Below are 23,592 nucleotides of genomic sequence, written 5' to 3'. Positions count from 1 at the left end.
GGCCATGTCCTGTTATAATCTCCACCCGGCACAGCCAGAAGAGGACTGGCCACCCCACATAGCCTGGTTCCTCTCTAGGTTTCTTCCTAGGTTTTGGCCTTTTTAGGGAGTTTTTCCTAACCACCGTGCTTCTACACCTGCATTGCTTGCTGTTTGGGGTTTTAGGCTGGGTTTCTGTACAGCACTTTGAGATATCAGCTGATGTACGAAGGGCTATATAAATACATTTGATTCGATTTGAACAAACACAAAGCTCCACCACCCCAGTTACCCAGCAGGGCACAGTGAACAAACACAAAGCTCCACCAGCCCAGTTACCCATCAGGACAGGGAACAAACACAAAGCTCCACCAACCCAGTTACCCAGCAGGGCACAGAGAACAAACACAAACCTCCACCAACCCAGTTACCCAGCAGGGCACAGGGAACAAAAACAAACCTCCACCAACCCAGTTATCCAGCAGGACACAGGGAACAAGCACAAAGCTCCACTAGCCCAGTTACCCAGAGGGAACAGGGAACAAACACAGAGCTCCACCAGCCCAGTTACCCAGAGGGCACAAGGAACAAACACAAAGTTCCACCAGCCCAGCTTGCTCTACACACACAAAACATTTTGGAGTCACTTTATTTGAAATAAGAATAGATTATGCATCTGTAACTTTCTTACTCATCAAGTTGGTGGTTGAAGATATCCCTCTAGTGGTGTGAGGGCTGTGCTTTGGCAAAGTGGGCGGGATTATATCCTGCCGGTTGGGCACTGTCCGGGGGTATCGTCGCATGGGGCCAGAGTGTCTCCTGACCCCTCCTGTCTCAGCCTCCAGTATTTATGATGCAGTAGTTTATGTGTCGGGGGGCTAAGGATCAGTCTGTTATGTCTGGAGTATTTCTCCTGTCTTATCCGGTGTCCTGTGTGAATTAAAGTATGCTCTCTCTAATTCTCTCTTTCTCTCTCTCTTTCTTTCTTTCTTTCTCTCGAGAGGACCTGAGCCCTTGGACCATGCCTCAGGACTACCTGGCATAATGACTCCTTGTTGTCCCCAGTCCACCTGGCCGTGCTGCTGCTCCAGTTTCAACTGTTCTGCCTGCAGCTATGGAACCCTGACCTGTTCACTGTGATTACTATTATTTGACCATGCTGGTCAGTTATGAACATTTGACAATATTGCCAATGTTCTGTTAAAATCTCCACCCGGCACAGACAGACTGGCCACCCCTCATAGCCTGGTTCCTCTCTTGGTTTCTTCCTAGGTTTTGGCCTTTCTAGGGAGCCACCATGCTTCTACACCTGCATTGCTTGCTGTTTTGGGTTTTCGGCTGAGTTTCTGTACAGCACTTTGAGATATCAGCTGATGTAAGAAGGGCTTTATAAATGCATTTGATTTTGATTTGATCATTTTCAGGATTCATTCAGGACTATCTGTAATCATGGTAGCATCCATATTAATGTAGAAGTGTTTAGAAACATTTTCTATTCTTATTTACAATTAAAGTGACAAAAAATGACACAAGACATTATTTACCATTAATTTCTATTGGGCACAAAATTATCTGAAACACAACCAAAACAAACAAACAGCAAGTGCATCCAACAAGTGTGTAATCTCAAGATGGATGTAATCATTGCATGCTAGGAATATGAGACTAAATACTACATTTTTGACGAGTTTAATACACATATAAGTGAATTTGTACAAATACTTTTTGTCCTCTAAAATGAGAGGACTATAATTTCAAAACGGTTCACCCGATATGGATGAAAATATCCTCAAATTAAAGCTGACCATCTGCACTATAACCTAATTACATTGTATCATTTGAAATCCAATGTGCTGGAGTACAGAGCCAAAATGAACAAAACATTTCACTGTCCCAATACTTTCGGAGCTCACTATATGTAATAGAAAGACACTCTCTCTGTGCATTAACAATTTACTTCACTAGAGGATACTGCAGTGCTCTCATTACTGTGTTGCTCGCTTTGCGAGGTCATTCACACTCTTTTGGGGTTCAAGGCAATGTTTTCTAAATGTTTTATGAATTGAACATTAACATGTATTCAATTACAGTGAGAGTGACTTTGGTGTATTCTATGAATTAACAGGAAAAATACCTTCATCAAGATGAGCTGGCACACAAGTCAACCCTAGTGAGGCTAAAATAGAATTGATTTGATCTCAAAACCCTGTCTGATATTGATCACTGAACAATACTTGCTGCTGTATATAAAAAACTACAATTGCATAATCTGTTACAATATACTAAAATTTTAAGTTTAACCAAATGCTTGTTAAAACCAGTAAAAGGAATTACAAACTTTACACCTGAACAATTTTCTCAATATTATGATAGGACTGCAGAAAAAATGTATGTACTAATGAGTGATAAAATCCAATTGGCATGCCATATAGTCATCATTAAGACTAAGAAGAAGAAGATGATGTTATGGGGTTCTAGACTCTCCTTCTAGGCTGACTGCTGTTGTCTACTGAGGTTAGTTCTGCACAAAGCTAGGACCCCCTGGCTTAGCACACATCATTTATTCATGCAGGGTGCACTAATGTGTGTCTAATGCACATCTGGACTTAGATCATACTGAGACCAGGGACTGCAGAGTCCACTTCTTCTCTCTCCCTCTATCCACTCTGTATCTCAATCTTGCACATCAAATACAACATAATGAAATGCTAATGTCAATATGCAGGATCCTTTTGACTTGTTTATATTGTCCTCATAGTTGGGGACACACCCTTGTCATATATCTCACTGCACATGTACTGTGCTTGAAATCCAGGAAGAAAGGAACAACAAAGATGTGGATACATAATATATATATATTTTAATTAAATACAGTATTTAATTCTAAACCAGGGGTCTCAAACATTTTCTAGCATGAGAGCTATACTACATGACCAAAGATATGTGGACACCTGTTCATCGAACATCTCATTCCAAAATCATGGGCATTAATATGCTATAACAGCCTCCCTCCTCTCTCTCCAGTCAAGTTCTTCCACACCAATCTCAACAATTTCTGTATGGACCTCACTTTCTGCACGGGGGCATTGTCATGCTGAAAATAAATAAATTAGTTCACACCCTGATCTGTGTCACCTGTTTTTGTGATTGTCTTCGCCCCCCTCTAGGTGTCGCCCATCTTCCCCATTATCCCCTGTGTATTTATACCTGTGTTCTCTGTTTGTCCGTTGCCAGTTTGTTTGGTTTGTCAAGTCAACCAGCGGTTTTGTGTCTCAGCGCCTGCTTTTCCCAGTCTCTCTTTTTCTCGCCCTCCTGGTTTTGACTTTTGCCTGTCCTGACTCTGAGCCCGCCTGCCTGACCACTCTTCCTGACCACTCTGCCTGCCCCTGAGCCTGCCCCCGAGCCTGCCTGCTGACCTGTACCTTTGCCCCACCTCTGGATTATTGACCTCTGTCTACCCTGAGCCTGCCTGCCGTCCGGTTCCGTTGCCTCACCTCTGGTTTACTGACCCCTGCCTGCCTTGACCTGTCTATTGCCTGCCCCTGTTTGATTAATAAACCATTGTTAATTTGATGTTGTGGATCAGAAAACCAGTCATTATCTGGTGTAACTACCATTTGCCTCATGCAATGTGACACATCTGCTTCGCACAGAGTTGATCAGGCTGTTGATTGTGGCATGTGGAATGTTGTCCCACTCAAAAATAATTGAATGTATTTATAAAGCCCTTCTTATATCAGCTGATATCTCAAAGTGATGTACAGAAATCCAGCCTAAAACCCGAAAACGCAAGCAATGCAGGTATAGAAGCACGGTGGCTAGGAAAAACTCCCTAGAAAGGCCAGAACCTAGGAAGAAACCTAGAGAGGAACCAGGCTATGAGGGGTGGCCAGTCCTCTTCTGGCTGTGCCGGATGGAGATTATAACAGAACATGGCCAAGATGTTCAAATGTTCATAGGTGAACAGCAGGGACAAATAATAATAATCACAAGGGTGCAACATGTCAGCACCTCAGCAGTAAATGTCAGTTGGCTTTTCATAGCCGATCATTCAGAGTATCTCTACCGCTCCTGCTGTCTCTAGAGAGTTGAAAACAGCAGGTATGGGACAGGTAGCACGTCCTGTGAAAAGGTCAGGATTCCATAGCCGCAGGCAGAACAGTTGAAACTGGAGCAGCAGCACAGCCAGGTGGACTGGGGACAACAATGAGTCATCAGGCCAGGTAGTCCTGAGGCATGGTCCTAGGGTCTGGTCCTCCGAGAGAGAGAAAGAGAGAGTTAGCGAGAGCATACTTAAATTCACACATGACACCGGATAAGACAGGAGAAATATTCCAGATATAACAGACTGGCCCTAGCCCCCCAACACATAAAACACTGCAGCACAAATACTGTAGAGAAAGAAAGCCTCTTCAAAGACTGTGCAAAGTTGCTGGATATTGGAGGGAATTGGAAAACACTGTTTTACACATCAATTCAGATCATCCCAAACATGCTCTATGGGTGACATGTCTGGTGAGTATGCAAGCCATGGAAGAACTGATACACTTTCAGCTTCCAGGAATTGTGTTCAGATCCTTGCTACATGGGGCTGTGAATTATCATGCTGAAACATGAGGTGATGGCGGTAGATGAATGGCATGACAATGGGCCTCAGGATCTCGTCATGATATCTCTGTGCATTCAAATTGTCGTCGATAAATTGCAATTGTGTTCATTGCCCATACCATAACCCCACCGCCACCTTGGGGCACTCTGTTCACAACGTCGACATCAGCAAACCGCTTGCCCACACGATGCATTACACGTCGTTTACTATTGTGAGGCCGGTTGGATGTACTGCCAAATTCTCTAAAACAACATTGGAGGTGGCTTATGGTAGAGAAATGAAAATTAAATTCTCTGGTAATATCTCTGGACATTTCTGCAGTCAGCATGCCAATTGCATGCCCCCAAAACTTGAGACATCTGTGGAATTGTGTTGTGTGACAATACTGCACATTTTAGAGTGGCCTTTTGTTGTCTCCAGCACAAGGTGCACCTATGTAATGATCATGCTGTTTAATCAGCTTTCTGATATGCCACACTTGTCAGGTGGCTGGATTATCTTGGGAAAGGAAGAAAGGCTCACTAACAGGGATGTAAATACATTTGAGCAAAACATTTGAGAGAAAAAATAGATGAGGTCTGGAAGGGGAAAAAACGAATTTAGATTTTTCTCCTGTGAGATACATTCAGCCTCTTGCGAATTGGAGGACAATTATGAAACAGAGAGAGATGAAATATATATATATATTAGTTCATTTTTGGGGGGAAGCCTGGCTTCCCTTGGCATCCATGCATACACGCCACTGTCTCTCAACGCTGAGGATTGTGAGGCGTGTGTAGCCTTTGATCTGATGTGACCACGTTGGGTTGGACCATTGGATGTGACAGTTCCCTGCTGTTGTTCTGATGCTCGCGCCTATTGGCTGGCTGTGAGGTGAAAGGTTGTTGCTGTCATCAAATTTGCTCTGAGAAGGGGGGCAGAACAGGACATAGGAAATGGTACTGATGAGAGGAAATAGCCAGCAGGCAGGGGAAGCTGAGCCAGCACACAGTGCGATGTCAGGTTGCTGATTTACCACAGCAGCCTTCATCTTTGAAACCTCCTACTAGAGATGCGCTTTGCTATACGTTATGACGACAATCAGTTTTTCAACTGACGACAATCATTGCGTGGGGCAGACAAAAAAGCTAAACAGCCCTTTCTTCTTGTTATGTAATAGCATAAAACACAGCAAGCAGAGGAGACTTTGACTTTGTGCATTGCAAATATCATGACGACCAACTAGCACATTGTAAATTACGAGGAAGAACATGTCTAAATGAATGTATACCTATTTTAATCTTAGAAATAGCATGTAAAGGGTGCATTGTGTGCATTTGCACGAAGCTCGGATGCGCGCCGAGGATTAATTTACCGGTGACCAATTTGAGTCGCCTTCTGAAGAGGTTTATCGCTGCACTGGTGTGATTCCTTCAGAATTTTGGCCGAAAGGAGCGTCTCTCACCTCATTTGTAAGGATATGCCGGAACAGTGTCATCATCAATAACCAAGTTGTGATAGTCTACTGGGAAGATTAATTTTGGAATCACATTTTGTCCTGTATTGAATATATTAATTATATCAAGCAGACGATAGGCATAAACAATGGCGGGCCCGGAGCAGTCCCAGCAGGTAGAGCAGAAAGCTGAGCCCATAGACGACGCTGAGCTCGCTCTTCAAGGTATCAACATGCTTCTCAACAACGGATTCAAGGAGAGCAACGAGCTTTTCAGAAAATATAGGTGAGATATTCTTCCTGGCCTTCATAATTTCATAAAACGTAGCCTATTATATGATCATATGTAGGTAAAGCAATATGCTGCACCTATCTAATCATGACAGATAACCTTGAATCATTATTAAATATTCACATGGTAGTAGCAAATGTACCCCCCAGCAAATTGAAGGTTGGACAGAAATATTGATAAAACATCAGAGCTCAGCATATTTCTTTTGAGATCGTACCCATCAGAGCCATACAGGATATTTCATATTTTAGGCTTATACAAGGCTTTGGTATCATTAAAGTATTATAATCTCAGTGGCCAATTGCATCAGTAATTCCCCAAACACATTGTCCAACTAAAGTCCAAAACACAAAGACTGTTTGTTCTCTTTGGTAGAACACACTGGTGCCAAACAGTGCATGACCATGGTTAGGCATAGTTTTATTTGAAATGTTTAGCCTGTTTGCACTTGTGATTTTGATTATGTATTATTTGCTTTACCCTTTATTTCCTCTTAAAGCTGCAGATGCATGTTATTGAGTTGGTGTAACATACTGTAATGAAACAGGCAGAGAGCGTACAATATAGGCTAATGAAAGTCTAAATTTAAATCCAGTCTTGTCTCTTCAAACTATCCCCCTTCATAGCCCCCCCCCCCCCCCATATGTACTACATGCTGGCCCTGACATTCCAAACAGTTGAAGGGGTAATGGTGACTGAGAAATGGAAGGATAGTGCACTGCACTCACAGCAATCCAGCTATGTTTGTGCCAACAGGAGAAACTTCCACTTACTGTGCTAATTTTAGCTCCCTGGATAATCAAGCCTTTCTCCCTCCATGAGTCGCTGATGATGCTGAAACAAAGGACTGAATGTCCCTCTCTGTGAAGCACTATGTGGGAAAACATATCTAGTGACTAAGAAGTTCATGGTTATTTTTATACCAATTTGATGAATGATTTTTGATAATCAATTATGATCTTTATCTTTAGTTTGTTTCCTTGGTAACATAACTTTTCCTCTTAGTCGATACTCAACATTCACTGGCTACTATTTCTCCTGCTTTCTTGAATTATGTTTGGTATTAGGCCGAAGTAACTGTCTCTATTGCTCACCCACTTCGTAAGTATTATATTATTTTTGTCGTCTTCTCCATACTTTCCATCCTTAACGTGTCTATCTCTCCCTTCCATTAACTCTGTCCTCTCTCTTCAGGACTCACAGTCCACTGATGAGCTTTGGGGCCAGTTTTGTCAGCTTCCTGGTGAGTTTCCTCAGACTGCATCTTGGCTGCAGTACAGATGTGTTGCCGCGACCCTTTGGTTGTTTTGCTGGAGATGGCTCACATCCTCTACTGACATTCTCTCTCATGACATCACCACAAGCATGCAAGCTAAGAGAGACAGGGCCAATTAAATGACTCATCCTAACAATGTTAGTGTGTGACATTACACCATACAGTGCATTGAGTGAGTTAGATGTGTCAAGACTTGACTCGACCCAATTTGTGAATGGATTACATCATCATGCCCACTATTGTCCATTTCCCCTCATTTTCAACTATTACCATAATGGATGCATCTTCAACGCATCAAAATAATTTAGCTGTGGAGACTATCACTCCTTTGTAGTGATGTGTTTGACACTATTAGTCAGTCGGGGAAAAGAGAGAGAATGCGACAGATTTTCCGTAAAATGGTCACAAAACAAAATCCCCCTGTCACTGCCCCTCATGTCAGAGTTGGAGCAACTATGAAGGCAGAGATGACTTCATTCTCCTCTGCCCTCCCATGCAACAAAATGCCTGGAAGGATAATGCATCAGTTAAAGGACCACTGATGCGTAGAGGGCCTCATAGTTGCACGAATGAAACATTATTTAAATAATCTGAAAAGCAAACCACATATTTCCAAGGGTGGAGGATGCATAGATTGGGTGGAGGATGCATATGTACAGTTGAAGTCAGAAGTTTACATACACTTAGGTTGGAGTCATTAACAAACTATAGTTTTGGCACATCGGTTAGGACATCTACTTTGCATGACACAAGTAATTTTTTCCACAATTGTTTACAAACAGATTATTTCACTTAACTCACTGTATCACAATTCCAGTGGGTCAGAAGTTTACATACACTAAGTTGACTGTGCCTTTAAACAGCTTGGAAGATTCCAGAAAATGATGTCATGGCTTTAGAAGCTTCTGATAGGCTAATTGACATAATTTGAGTCAATTGTAAGTGTACCTGTGGATGTATTTCAAGGCCTACCTTCAAACTCAGTGCCTCTTTACTTGACATCATGGGAAAATCAAGATAAGTCAGCCATGACCAGAGAAAAAAAAGTCTGGTTCATTCTTAGGAGCAATTTCCAAACACCTGAAGGTACCACGGTCATCTGTACAGACAATGGTACGCAAGTATAAACACCATGGGACCACGCAGCCATCATACCGCTCAGGAAAGAGACGCGTTCTGTTTCCTAGAGATGAACGTACTTTACATTTACATTTACATTTAAGTCATTTAGCAGACGCTCTTATCCAGAGCAACTTACAAACTTTGGTGCGAAAAGTGCAAATCAATCCCAGAACAACAGTAAATGACCTTGTGAAGATGCTGGAGGAAACAGGTACAAAAGTATCTAAATCCAATCAATCAATCAAATGTATTTATAAAGCCCTTCTTACATCAGCTGATATCACAAAGTGATGTACAGAAACCCAGCCTAAAACCCCAAACAGCAAGCAATGCAGGTGTAGATGCATGGTGCCTAGGAAAAACTTCCTAGAAAAGCCCGAACCTAGGAAGAAACCTAGAGAGGAACCAGGCTATGAGGGGTGGCCAGTCCTCTTCTGGCTGTGCCTGGTGGAGATTATAACAGAACATGGCTAAGATGTTCAAATGTTCATAGATGACCAACAGGGTCAAATAATAATAATCACAGTGGTTGTTGAGGGTGCAACAGGTCAGCACCTCAGGAGTAAATGTCAGTTTGCTTTTCATAGCCGATCATTCAGAGTATCTCGACCGCTCCTGCTGTCTCTAGAGAGTTGAAAACAGCAAGTTTGGGACTGGTAGCACGTCCGTTGAACATTTCAGGGTTCCATAGCCGCAGGCAGAACAGTTGAAACTGGAGCAGCAGCACAGCCATGTGGACTGGGGACAGCAAGCCAGTAGTCATGAGAGTTTCGGTCGGCAGTGTAGCCTAGTGGTTAGAGCATTGGACTAATAACCGAAAGGCTGCAAGTTCGAATCCCCGAGCTGACAAGGTACAAAAATCTGTCGTTCTGCCCCTGAACAGGCAGTTAACCCACTGTTCCTAGGCCATCATTAAAAATAAGAATTTGTTCTTAAATGACTTGCCTAGTAAAATAAAAAAATAAAAATGAGGCATGGTCCTAGGACTCAGCTCCTCCGAGAGAGAGAATTAGAGAGAGCATACTTAAATTCACACTGGATAAGACAGGAGAAATACTCCAGATATAACAGACTGACCCTAGCCCCCGGCACATGAAGTACTGCAGCATAAATACTTGAGGCTGAGACAGGAGGGGTCGGGAGACACTGTGGCCCCATCCAACAATACCCCCAGACAGGGCTAAACAGGCAGGATATAACCCCACCCACTTTGCCAAAGCACAGCCCCCACACCACTAGAGGGATATCTTCAACCACCAACTTACCATCCTGAGACAAGGCCGAGTATAGCCCACGAAGATCTCCGTCACGGCACAACCCAAGGGGGGGGCGCCAACCCGGACAGGAAGATCACATCAGTGACTCAACCCACTCAAGTGATGCACCCCTCCTAGGGACGGCATGGAAGAGCACCAGTAAGCCAGTGACTCAGCCCCTGTAATAGGGTTAGAGGCAGAGAATCCCAGTTGAGAGAGGGGAGTAAAACAAGTCCTATATCGACATGACCTGAAAGGCTGCAATGCAAGGAAGAAGCCTCTGCTCCAAAACCACCATAAAAAAGCCAGACTACAGTTTGCAACTGCACTTGGGGACAAAGATCGTACTTTTTGGAGAAATGTCCTCTGGTCTGATGAAACAAAAATAGAACTGTTTGGCCATAATGACCATCGTTATGTTTGGAGGACAAAGGTGGACGCTTGCAAGCCGAAGAACATCATCCCAACCGTGAAGCACGGGGGTGGCAGCATCCTGTTGTGGGGGTGCTTTGCTTCAGGAGGGACTGGTGCACTTCACAAAATAGATGGCATCATGAAGAGGGAAAATTATGTTGATATATTGAAGCAACATCTCAAGATAAAGTTAAAGAAGTTAAAGCTTGGTCGCAAATGGGTCTTCCAAATGGACAATGACCCTAAGCATACTTCCAAAGTTGTGGCAAAATGGCTTCAGGACAACAAAGTCAAGGTATTGGAGTGGGCAGAACTGAAAAAGCGTGTGCAAGCAAGGAGGCCTACAAAGCTGAGTCGGTTACACCAGCTCTGTCAGGGGGAATGGGCCAAAATTCACCCAACTTATTGTGGGAAGCTTGTGGAAGGCTACCCAGAACATTTAACCCAAGTTAAACAATTTAAAGGCAATGCTACCAAATACTAATTGAGTGAATGCAAACTTCTGACCCATTAGGAATGTGATGAAAGAAAAAAAAGCTGAAATGAATCATTCTCGACTATTATACTGACATTTCACATTCTTAAAATTAAGTGGTGATCCTAACTGACCTAAAACAGGGGATTAAATGTCAGGAATTTGTGAAACTGAGTTTAAAGATATTTGGCTGAGGTGTATGTAAACTTCCGACTTCAACTGTATCTACGAATCAGTAGATTTATTTCATGACTTCCTCTCTGGGATTCTGGAATTGCTCCAGTTACTTATTCAAGTAAATGTTCTCTGACTGTGTGATAATAAAATACCACTGAATAAGAGATTGTCGACCAAACAGTGTGGCTCTCACACGTAACACACAGATACAATCCTGATGTCACCGTGTAACACACAGATACACACAATAGGGTCCCGATGTTTCAAGTTCAAATTTCTAGTTTTATTGTCAGGTGCACAAGTACAGTGAAATGCCTTTCTTGCAAGCTCTTTCCCAACAATGCAGTAATCAAAGTAATCAATATCAGTCATACTATAGAATAAACTAGAACAAAAACACACAAGAAATTGAAATAAGTAGAACACGAGAAAGTAAGTAAGCTATATACATGGTCAGTTCCAGGGTCTGTGCCAATGTCACTGTGTTCCATGTGCTGTGGCCTAGAAAGGGCTCTTTGTACTGAACCTGCGTTGTGAAAGCATTGTGTAACCCCTGTGTTATAACCCTCCTTCAGTCCGATTACAACACACTTGTGGCCAATACACCCCAATGAAAACTCAATCTGGTCTTATAATTAATTAAATCTGGTCCTTATTGTTTTAATTCATTCCATGAGTGTTTTCAATGTGCCAGCGTTAGCTGAAAAGCTCCAATGTGTTTGGGTGACGTTGCAGAATGCCATGATGACCTTTGAGGAGGAGAAGATGCAGACGGCGTGTGACGACCTGAGAACCACGGAGAAGCTGTGTGAGAGTGACAATGCTGGCGTCATAGAGACAATCAGGAACAAAATCAAGAAGAGTGTGAGTGAACGACTGATTACAGGCAGAGAAGCAGGCAGGCAGACAGATGTTTCATTTACATGGAACATTTATGTTTATTATATCCCAACATTGGTAATGTAGCATGCAATGTTCTGTCTTGATTTTGGCTGTTAAATAACATAATTGTTGCCAGCTGTTTCAGTATCAATAATCAAAGCCAAAATGGAAACAATATCTTTGTTAACAATCTTCTATATTGAGAGTGATATTGACAACTATGAGATCATGTCAAAACCACACTAAATGTAATTGGTGTAACTCTCTGAAATAGAATGAAGGAATAGAATGGAGACCTGTTTATGATCAACACGGGGCTTCTTCATTGCACAGCTGGACTGACTGATGGTTTCCTTGAGAGTTGATCAGATAATGACCAGACTGCTGTGTGTTTCTGTCTGTCAGTTGGAGTCCCAGAGGTCAGCGGTCGTGGTTGTGGACCGCCTGCAACGACAGATCATTGTGGCCGACTGCCAGGTCTACCTCGCTGTGCTTTCCTTCGTCAAGCAGGAGCTCTCATGTAATGTATCATTTGTTGAATCCACAATCTGTAATGCAAAATGGATCTTAACTAAATTATTTTGGATACATTTTTTTTTCGATAATGTGATATGATTAATACCAGTCTACTGATTTTGGAAAACAGGTAAAGTAGGAATCATGAGAGTTAACTGGATTTAACTTTCCATCTCCACTGGACTGCCTCTTACAGTATCTTCTCCACAACAGCGTACATAAAAGGAGGCTGGATCCTCCGTAAGGCCTGGAAGATGTACAATAAGTGCCACAGTGACATCAGTCAGCTGCAGGAGACCTGTGTGAGGCGCTGTTCCTCCCATGAGGAGGATCTGTCCTCAGACCAGGCCAATCACAACTCCCCAGTGGAGGGCGCTGTGACTGAAGAGGCCCTGGACCGGCTCAAGGGCTCCGTCAGCTTCGGCTACGGCCTCTTTCACCTCTGCATCTCTATGGTACCACCACACCTACTCAAGATCATCAACCTGCTGGGTTTCCCTGGTGACCGTCTCCAGGGTTTGTCCTCCCTCATGTATGCCAGTGAGAGTAAGGACATGAAGGCCCCACTAGCTACGTGAGTAAGAGTATTACATCACTTCTGAGAGGGAGAGAGCGACTTACTACACTAACTAAAAACCCAACAACAATTTCAAAATTTTTGCTGAGTTACACTTCATATAAGGGAATCAGTCGATTAAAATAAATTCATTCTGCCCTAATCTCTGGATTTCACATCACTGGGAATACAGATAATCATCTGTTGGTCACAGATACCTTAAAAAATGTAGGGGCGTGGATCAGAAAACCAGTCAGTATCTGGTGTGAGCGCCATTTGCCTCATCCTGCGTGACACATCTCCTTTGCTTAGAGCTGGCGTGGTTACACGGGGTCTGCGGTTGTGAGGCCGGTTGGACATACTGCCAAAATCTAAAATGATATTGGAGGTGGCTTATGGTAGAGAAATTAACATTCAATTCTCTGGCAACATCTCTGGTGGACATTACTGCATTCAGCATGCCAATTGCATGCTCCCTCAAAACTTGAGACATTTGTGGCATTGTGTTGTGTGACAGAACTGCACATTTAAGAGTGGCCTTTTATTGTCCCCAACACAAAGTTCACCTGTGAGTGATCATGCTGTTTAATCAGCTTCTTGATATGCCACACCTGTCAGGTGGATGGATTATCTTGGCAAAGGGGAAATGCTCACTTACAGGGATGTAAACAAATTTGCGCCCAAAATTTGAGAGAAATAAGCTTTTTGTGTGTATTGAACATTTTTGGGATCTCTTATATCAGCTCTTGAAACATGGGACCAACACTTTACATGTTGCATTTATATTTTTGTTCAGTGTAGTAGTTGAAGGGAATGACATTCAAGCAAAGGGAGAAGGAAAGGGGTAATGTTCTTTTTGTCAGTTCTTTTTACTGCTTGAATGAGCTGATATATGTCTGGTGCCTTCAGAAAGTATTCATACCCCTTGACTTATTCCACATTTTGTTGTGTTACAGCCTGAATTAAAACATTTATAAAATATGTTTTTCTCTCACCCATCTACACCATAACCCCATAATGACAAAGTGAACACATGTTTTTTTACAAATTGATTGAAAATAAATACAGAAATATCTCATTTACATAAGTGTTCGTACCCCTGGGACAATACTTTGTAGAAGCACCTTTCTCTAAGAGTCTCTAAGCCCTTTTTTGCGATCCATTGGAAAAACTTCCCTGGTCTTTGTGGTTGAATCTGTGTTTGCAATTCACTACTCGGTTGAGGGACCTTGTGTGGGGTACAGAGATACGCTATTCATAAAAAATGATTGAACAACCTATTATGTCATTTGTTCAGCACATTTTTACTCCTGAACTTATTTAGGCTTGCCATAACAAATGTTTTGAATACTTATTTGCTCAAGACAGTTTCTTTGAATTCATTAATTTCTAACATTTTCAACAAACAAAATTCCATTTCGACATTGTGGGGTATTGTGTGTAGATCAGTGACACAATCCCAATGTAATCAATTGAAAAATCAGGCTGTAACACAACATAATGTGGAGGGGGTGAATACTATCTGCAGGCACTGTAGATATGTCATCATTTGAAAGAAAAGCAGAGCACAGGTCTTGATTTAGATTTAGGATCATGCGTTGTTACTCTGCACGATGTGTTTCAGCTCATCTCTTTCCCAGCTCTTGGCAAAGTTCTTGTTCCTGCTGTTTCATACACGGCCATCTGTTTTGTCATAACTCATAGAGTATCACAGTGGCATATTATAATCATAGCGTATTTATTCTGTGTGTAATACAGGGAACCAGGGACAGGTTGTCACGATCATTGTAATGATGAGACCAAGGCGCAGCGTGAATAGAGTTCCACATATTTTTAATGAACTGAAACTCACCAAAACAAAACAACACCAACCAACCAACCGAACGAACGAACGAACGAATGAACCGCTATTAGTGTGCACACAGGTACCTAACTAGACAAGATCCCACACCAGAAAGTGGGAAAAAGGGCTGCCTAAATATGATCACCAATCAGAGACAACGATAAACAGCTGTCTATGATTGGGAACTATATCAGGCCAACATAGACATACAAAAAAAACTATACATACAAAAACCTAGATTACCCACCCTAGTCACACCCTGACCTAACCAAAATATATAGAAAACAGAGATATCTAAGGTCAGGGCGTGACACAGGTGTTTGTTGTAAAATGTAACATTTGAAGTCATAGAGAATTGGGGACATATTGAGTACAATTGCATACTGTCAGTGGCAGTTGAGTGGTGACTTATGATGACTAGTAGATCTAAGAATATTCCCATGCTTATTGGAATGTCTAGTGGGGAAAAATGGCCCTGAAACAAACTACCATTTGCTATTTATGAAATTTGGTGTTTTACCAAATTACTGCAGTGAGGTTTTGTTTGATATGGCATCTTTACAAAGCTCTAAGTTAACAAGGTTTCCTTTCTTGTCAAATATCTAAGAACTTGAATGTACTGTAATCAATATTCATTAAAAACATCTTAAATTGTCATTCAAACAAACCGTTTGCATCTCTCTTCCCTGCCCAGGTTGGCCCTCCTGTGGTACCACACAGTAGTGCTGCCCTTTTTTGCACTGGATGGTTCTGACACTCAGGCAGGCCTGGAGGAAGCCAAGGCCATTCTGCAGAGGAAGGCTGTGGTCTACCCCAATTCCTCCCTCTTCATGTTCTTTAAAGGACGTGTTCAGAGGTTAGAGGTGAGCATGGGGTCATCTGAAGGTTAAATAACAGTATGTTGCCGCTTAGTGTTGTACAGGACAGTAAGTGGTTGTAGCTTGTAATTGTGTCAAGTGATGAGTTGTGTGCTCTCTCCATCTCATTTATATCTCATCTATCTCCAGTGCCAAATTAACAGTGCGCTGGTGTCCTTCCATGATGCACTAGAGCTTGCATCAGACCAAAGAGAGATCCAGCACGTGTGTCTCTATGAAATCGGTACTTGTTAACCTCACATACATGCATTCTAACTTTCAAATGAGCACCCAGACATGCAAACACTCATCATGTACTGTTTACAGTCACTGAGAAACAAATCCATCTGTTGTACCTATTTGTCTTGTCTTGATTTCAGGCTGGTGCAGTATGATAGAGATGAACTTTGAGGATGCATTCAGGTCATTTGAGAGGCTGAAGAATGAGTCCCGGTGGTCACAATGTTACTATGCCTACCTGACTGGAGGTGAGAGAGCCACTGCCCAGGAACATGTGGAGCATTGATCGATCATCATCATTTCATCTTTATCTTCTCAAAGTTATCTCACACTCTAAACCCCCCCTTTGTGCAGTATGTCAGGGAGCTGCAGGGGACTTGGATGGTGCCAAGTGTGTCTTCAAAGATGTCCAGAAACTGTTCAAGAGGAAGAACAACCAGATTGAGCAGTTTGCCCTCAAGCGGGTGGGTCATTTTCATCTAAGTGTATTTACTATGTCTTTATCCACTCTTTGTGAAACTAATAACCATGAATCCTCTCCCTTTCTCTGCCTTGGCCTCTCTGCCTCACCCTACTGCAGGCGGAGAGACTGAGGAAGATGTCTCCCACCAGAGAGCTGTGCATTCTGGGTGTCATAGAGGTGCTGTACCTGTGGAAGGCTCTGCCCAACTGCTCCTCCTCCAAACTGCAGCTCATGAATCAGGGTAAGGGCTGGAGCCCAACCTTTATCATCCTTCACATGTCATCATATCTAAAACAGTAATACAACAGGCATAAGCTTTCTATTACACTGTCAAAAAATATGAAATTCTTAAATTCTTCCTAGAGAGAAGACTGAATCTCTCTACCCTGTTTTCTCCCCAATTTCATGGTGTCCAATTGGTAGTTAGTCTTGTCTCATCTCTGCAACTTCCGTACGGACTCGGGAGAGGTGAAGGTCGAGAGCCGTGCGTCCTCCGCAACACAACCCAACCAACCAAGCCGTACCGCACTGCTTCTTGACACAATGCCCACTTAACCCAGAAGCCAGCCGCACCAATGTGTTGGAGGAAACACCGTACACCTGGCGACCGTGTCAGCGTGCAGTGCGCCCGGCACACCATTATGCGATGGGACATGGACATCCCTGCCGGCCAAACCCTCCCCTAACCCGGATGACACTGGACCAATTGTCTGCCGCCCCATGGGTCTCCCGGTCGCGACAGAGCCTGGACTCAAACCCAGAAACTCTAGTGGCACACCTAGCACTGCGATGCAGTGCCTTAGACCACAGCGCCACTCAGGAGGGCTAAATCTCTTAGTTAAGGAGTTTCCTATGACAGAGTGGGGTGCTAACCACTGTACTAACAGATTGTAAAGTATTGTACAATTTCTGTTTAAGACATCGTTCCCTCTCGTTTTAGTGTTACAGAGTGTGGATGACGCATCGTGCAGGGGTCTGAAAAACCTCCTTCTTGGTTCCATTCACAAATGCCATGGAAATAATAAAGATGCTATCCAGGTAATTAGATTATTTGTACCTAAGCACATTATTGTACTATCATTATATTATCGTATGCCAGTACAAACAATTAAGCACTTATTAGTTATTCATTATCTAGGTATTTGTGCTGAATTACAGTGAATCATAAAGTATTCAGACCCCTTGACTTTTTCCACATTTTGTTACGTTACAGCCTTATTCTAAAATGGATTAAATAAAAAAATCCTCATCAATCTACATACAATGACAAAGAGAAAACAGGTGTTTATAAATTGTTGAAAATATCTAAAAATTAAAAAACAGTAATGCCTTATTTACATAAGTATTCAGACCCTTTGCTATGAGACTCGAAATTGAGATCAGGTGCATCCTGTTTCCATTGATCATCCTTGAGATGTTTCTACAACTTGATTGGAGTCCACTTGTGGTAAATTCAATTGATTGGATATTATTTGGAAAGGCACACCTGTCTATATAAGGTCCCACAGTTAACAGTTCATGTCAGAGCAAAAACCAAGCCATAAGGTTGAAGAAATTGTCCTTAGAGCTCCGAGACAGGATTGTGTTGAGGCACAACATTGAAGGTCCCCAAGAACACAGTGCCTCCATCATTTTTAAATATAAGATGCTTAGAACCACCAGTACTCTTGGTTGCCGCCCGGCCAAACTGAGCAATCGGGGACGAAGGGCTTTGATCAGGGCCTGATCGTCACTCTGACAGTTCCTCTGTGGAGATGGGAGAACCTTCCAGAATGACAACCATCTCTGCAGCACTCCACTAATCAGGCCTTTATGGTAGAGTGGCCAGACGGAAGCCACTCCTCAGTAAAAGTCACATGACAGCCCGCTTGGAGTTTGCCAAAATGGCACCTAAAGACTCTCAGCCAATGAGAAAAAATATTCTCTGGTCTGATGCAACCAAGATTGAACACTTTGGCGTCAATGCCGAGCATCACTTCTGGAGGAAACCTGGCACCATCCCTATGGTGAAGAATGGTGGTGGCAGCATCATGCTGTGGGGATGTTTTTCAGTGTCAGGGACTGGGAGACTAGTCAGGATCAAGGGAAAGATGAACGGAGAAAAGTACAGAGAGATCATTGATGAAAACCTGCTCCAGGAGTGGCTTCGGTAGAAGTCTCTAAATGTCCTTGAGTGGCCCAGCCAGAGCCTGGACTTGAACCCAATCAAACATCTCTGGAGAGACCTGAAAATGACTGTGCAGCGACGCTCCCCATTCAACCTGACAGAGCTTGAGAAGATCTGCAGAGAAGATTGGGATAAATTCCCCAAATACAGGTGTGCCAAGCTTGTAGCGTCATACCCAAGAAGACTCAAGGTTGTAATTGCTGCCAAAAGTGCTTCAACAAAGTACTGAGTAAAGGGTCTGAATAGTAAATGTGATATTTCAGGTTTTCATTTTTAATACATTTGCAAAAACGTGTTTTTTCTTTGTCATTATGTTGTATTGTGTATAGATTGATGAGGGAGAAAAAAAACAATTTAATACATTTTATAATAAGGCTGTAATGTAACAATTTGGAAAAAGCCAAGGGGTCTAAATACTTTCTGAATGCCCTGTATCTCATTAGATTTTCCTTTGGTCTTTCTCCTCACATCTAGTCGTTCCAGCTGGCAGCCAGAGATGAGTTTGGTCGACAGACCAACTCTTATGTGCAGCCATACTCCTGCTATGAGCTTGGATGTGTCCTGCTTGCCAAACCAGAGGTGAGGATATCTCAACTCAGACAATATGTGCATGTGGGTGTTTGTGTTCAACATTTAATTAAGGAATTTATTGTAATAAACAAATGAGATTTTTTTTTGCATTGTGTTTCTGTCCAGACGGTGGGAAAAGGGAGAGCTTTTCTGCTTCAGTCAAAGGTACAGTTATCAGATTATATGAATAGTTAGCAATTTCCTGTTTGAAATGACTGGTACAAACAGCCTTTGTCTTAACACAGTCCATTCTAATTGTGAGCTCGTCATTGTATTCTTTGCTCTGCCACAGGAGGATTATGCAGGCTATGACTTTGAGAACAGACTTCACGTGCGCATCCACTCAGCCATGGCCTCGCTGAAGGAAGTGGTACCTCAAAGACCCGCCGACCACTGATGTAATGATAACTCAGCCTCCAGCTGTGCATTTGATGATACGGGAAGCATGGCTTTTACTATACATTGAAAGCCATTCAAAACCACAGTATGTCAGTCTCATCAGACACATTTTTATTTTCTTATACACACATCCAAGTACAATAAACCAACAATTTCATAGTCAATACCAACAATGTCATAGTCAATACCAACAATTTCATAGTCAATACCAACAATGTCATAGTCAATACCAACAATGTCATAGTCAATACCAACAATGTCATAGTCAATACCAACAATGTCATAGTCCATACCAACAATTTCATAGTCAATACCAACAATTTCATAGTCAATACCAACAATTTCATAGTCAATACCAACAATTTCATAGTCAATACCAACAATTTCATAGTCAATACCAACAATTTCATAGTCAATACCAATTTAGTGTATTTGGGGGGTTTTAGCCTTGCAACCCCTCCTTCCATTCTGTAGACCATAGGATACAAGTAACTTCTTGAAGAGGCACACCTTATTCCCATTTCAGGTTTCCTTGACCATAGGTAGTAATAGTACAGTTAACAGTAGGAAACATTGTCAACAAACATTTTCATCAATAGATAATTTTTCTGCAATGAGAAAGTGTTATAGTGAAGTCAAAGTGACAACAACCCTAAGAATGATTGAACAAGAACTTAGTGGCCTGCTACCTTGTGGTATTGTATCACGCAGCGTGCCATGGAACGCATACCATTAAGCAGTAAAAACGTTTCATTTTGGATTTTTTCTGACATTCACATTATAGCTTACAAGTAATATGCACAGCCAAATGTATTGTGACATTTTAGCACAATTTTAGTCCAAACAATGTTATAGATTAACATGATTTATTTTAGTTTCTAAGCAGTGGGCATTGATCTGCACACTATGCATACAATTGCAGGGGTATTAGTAACCCAGGGACCTGAAAGCTTCTTTTCTACAGCTGTGTACTATAAATTATAATGTTGTTTTTTTCTGAGATACTTTGGATGACAACACCCTTATCAGGACACAGAACACATTTATATTCATATTTACTCTGGTTTTTAAACAAAATGCAACAAAGTCCTATTAACTACAGGCATTTAATAACCACGATAGGATTTAAGTTATTCAAACTGGACATTCAAGTTTGATATTCTGTCATTTTAGTGTGATCAGGCTTTTCTATCATCAGGCCACACTGATGACGAGTGAAGCATTCAAGACTAAACTAAATTGAAAGTGCAGGGTATTGTATCACTCTTTTTATAATCACTCTGAGGTGCAATAAAAGGCAAAGCAATAAAAAGCAAAATGTCTGCTCATTTTAGACTGGAAGTTTCATTAGCTATTTCAAGTCCTACTTTACAAATAAACAAATTATAAAGGCTTAGCACAAGCACTACACAGCACAAATAATTTATTAGCAAATTCATACTATATGAGAGGTGATATAAACTGTCTTTACTTCATACTACAGGAAGGGTGATATAAACTCTTTAATTCATACTATACTGAACAAAAATATAAACGCATTTTTTTTATTTTACCTTTATTTAACCAGGCAAGTTAGTTAAGAACACATTCTTATTTTCAATGACGGCCTGGGAACAGTGGGTTAACTGCCTGTTCAGAACGACAGATTTGTACCTTGTCAGCTCAGGGGTTTGAACTCTCAACCTTGCGGTTGCTAGTCCAACGCTCTAACCACTAGGCTATCCTGCCGCCCCGTAAAGTGTTGGTCCCATTTTTCATGAGCTAAAATAAAAGATCCCAGAAATGTTCCATACACACAAAAAGCTTATTTCTCTCAAATGTTGTGAACAAATTTGTTTACATCCCTGTTCGTGAGCATTTCCCCTTTGCCAAGATAAACCATCCATCCACCTGACAGGTGTTGCATATCAAGAAGCTGATTAAACAGCAGGATCATTACACAGGTGAACCTTGTGTTGGGTACAATAAAAGGCCACTCTAAAATGTGCAGCTTTGTCACACAACACAATGCCACAGATGTCTCAAGTATTGAGAGTGTGCAATTGGCATGCTGACAGCAGGAATGTCCACCAAAGCTGTTGCCAGATAATTGTATGTTCATTTCTCTACCATAAGCCACCTCCAATGTCGTTTTAGAGAATTTGGCAGTACATGCAACCGGCCTCACAACCGCAGACCCTGTGTAACCACGCCAGCCCAGGACCTCCACATCCGGCTTCTTCACGTGCGGGATCGTCTGAGGAGGGGGATGGGGGGTGCTGAGGAGTATTTGTCTCTGTAATAAAGCCTTAATGTGTGGGGGAAAAAACTCATTCTGAATGGCTGTGCCCCTGCCCAATCGTGAAATCCATAGATTAGGGCCTATTGAATTTATTTAAATTTAATGATTTCCTTCTACTCAGTAAAATCTTTGAAATTGTTAAATGTTAAATTAAAATTGTTAAATGCCATACTAATAAAGGCATTTTAATTTAATTATATGAAGAGTGCCTTGGTCCTCCTTTCTTTTTGATGACCAATTTACCCCTTTTACCAAAGAGCACCTCCTGTCTACCAAAATGTACTATTGTGTACCTTAGTAGCGCTTCCCTTCCTCCTCTTTCTACTTGTTATTAGTTGCGTTTCTGTTTCTGTTCAGTATACATGAAGGGGGATATAAACGGTCTTTGCATCTGGTGCTGGTCAAATGTGGAATAACTCTTTGCCACCCTTCATATAGCATGGTATATTATTATGAATGATTTCTGAAACATCTATATAGGCCTTGTGGTAAAGGGCTTGTGAAGGCTTCAACATGCTATGTTTCCTTTAATGTGGGACTCTTTTTTTCATGTTCAAGGTTGTTTTTGAACATTGTTTTATCTACACTAAAGTCAGTCACTGACCTCCCATCTTTTCCTGTGACTGTGTAAAAGGATGTAAGATGTGGTGTGATGTATACCTTTTGACTACTGAGTGTGTGACCAGTAAGTGCTGGTATAAAGTAAGTTCACAGCTGTAAGAGAAAAGTGTATTAGAATGTAATAAATAATGAGTTAAATGTCATTATATGTATACCAAAAAACGGAGACATTCCTTTCTTAGAAATGTGTTCTATCCACTTTGTCGTGGGGTGGTGGAGGATTATGTGGATAGAGATGGTTAAATTGTAACAGGAAGTTGTTCCTATGTGGTGTCAGAGCCCTACATACTGTTCAATAAAGTGTTGTCAATTAATTCTGCATTTCGAATGAGCTGTTTCACTTTTATGCTGACAACATCCGTCTTGTGGCTTAATTTATGTCCATATGAAAAACGGAACCTTTTCTATAATTAGTTGGCACCATTTGGAGGTGGTGGCGGCAACTTCAGATGACATGTATTGTGATCTAAAGCTCTGACGACATTCCCACGTGTGGGCGGGCCATGCCCGTTATTATGACGAACTGCATAATTGTATGTTTCTACGTTTTTTACTGACGTAATACATTGTTACCTCTTGGTAAATTCATGTGACAACATATTTCTTTGCATTTGGAATACGGGAATAGAAAAGAGGACGTTTTTTTCGCAGAGTAAGTTAACCTAGGCCTACTTTTTAGACAACTTGTGTAGTTGCACGTATAAATTAAAATGAAATATTCTCAGAAGCTGATGTGTTCCTTATATACAGTGATAGCCCGATATATTAGATTCATTTAATTTATATAATATTCCCCTTCAGGAGAATTATCTCAACGAGGTGATCCTCCGTTAAAGATGTCCTACAGATATTCCGCCAAAGTGCCTCCGGGCTTGATGACTCTTTTGGAAGGCCTCAGTCGGGCCGTGGTGAAAAGACGGCCAGAATCCATCTCACAGTTTGCTACATTTTACTTCGCCGAGCTCTTGCACTTTAGGACAGGTACACATGTTTGTTGACAATAACTACATTTTAAAAAACAAAATATCATGAAATATGTTGAGAAAACTGAAGTAACATGTTTCATTGCTATGTTGGGTACAGAAAATCCAACTCTTGCCATCAACGACCTTGTGAGAGAATTCAATACAACTAAAGGTAGGCCTAACTAGATAATAGCCCA

At 41.8% G+C, this 23,592-nt stretch overlaps 1 protein-coding gene across 2 annotated transcripts; it reads left to right on the top strand.

Moving 5' to 3' along the window:
* The first annotated feature begins 5,636 nt into the window (after positions 1-5,636).
* On the top strand, positions 5,637-22,749 carry LOC135512858 (tetratricopeptide repeat protein 39C-like). Of its 2 annotated transcripts, none has more exons than XR_010451460.1 (15): positions 5,637-6,309; positions 7,510-7,558; positions 11,771-11,899; positions 12,323-12,437; positions 12,647-13,007; positions 15,527-15,695; positions 15,840-15,933; positions 16,070-16,177; positions 16,284-16,393; positions 16,510-16,633; positions 17,333-17,430; positions 19,034-19,138; positions 19,256-19,294; positions 19,422-19,613; positions 21,665-22,749. XR_010451460.1 is itself a non-coding variant. In XM_064935312.1 (15 exons), the coding sequence occupies exons 1-14, from the start codon at positions 6,173-6,175 to the stop codon at positions 19,524-19,526; spliced, it is 1,743 nt and encodes a 580-aa protein (XP_064791384.1). In that variant the 5' UTR covers positions 5,637-6,172; the 3' UTR covers position 19,527; positions 21,665-22,749. The 2 variants fall into 2 exon arrangements, 1 of the variants encoding a protein (XP_064791384.1); XM_064935312.1 differs by having other exon boundaries at positions 19,422-19,527.
* The last annotated feature ends 843 nt before the right edge of the window (positions 22,750-23,592 follow it).

Source organism: Oncorhynchus masou, chromosome 24 (assembly GCF_036934945.1).
Source record: "Oncorhynchus masou masou isolate Uvic2021 chromosome 24, UVic_Omas_1.1, whole genome shotgun sequence".
Lineage (NCBI taxonomy): Eukaryota > Metazoa > Chordata > Actinopteri > Salmoniformes > Salmonidae > Oncorhynchus > Oncorhynchus masou.
Note: the sequence above shows the minus strand (reverse complement) of the source record. Positions and strands in the feature narration are given on the sequence as shown.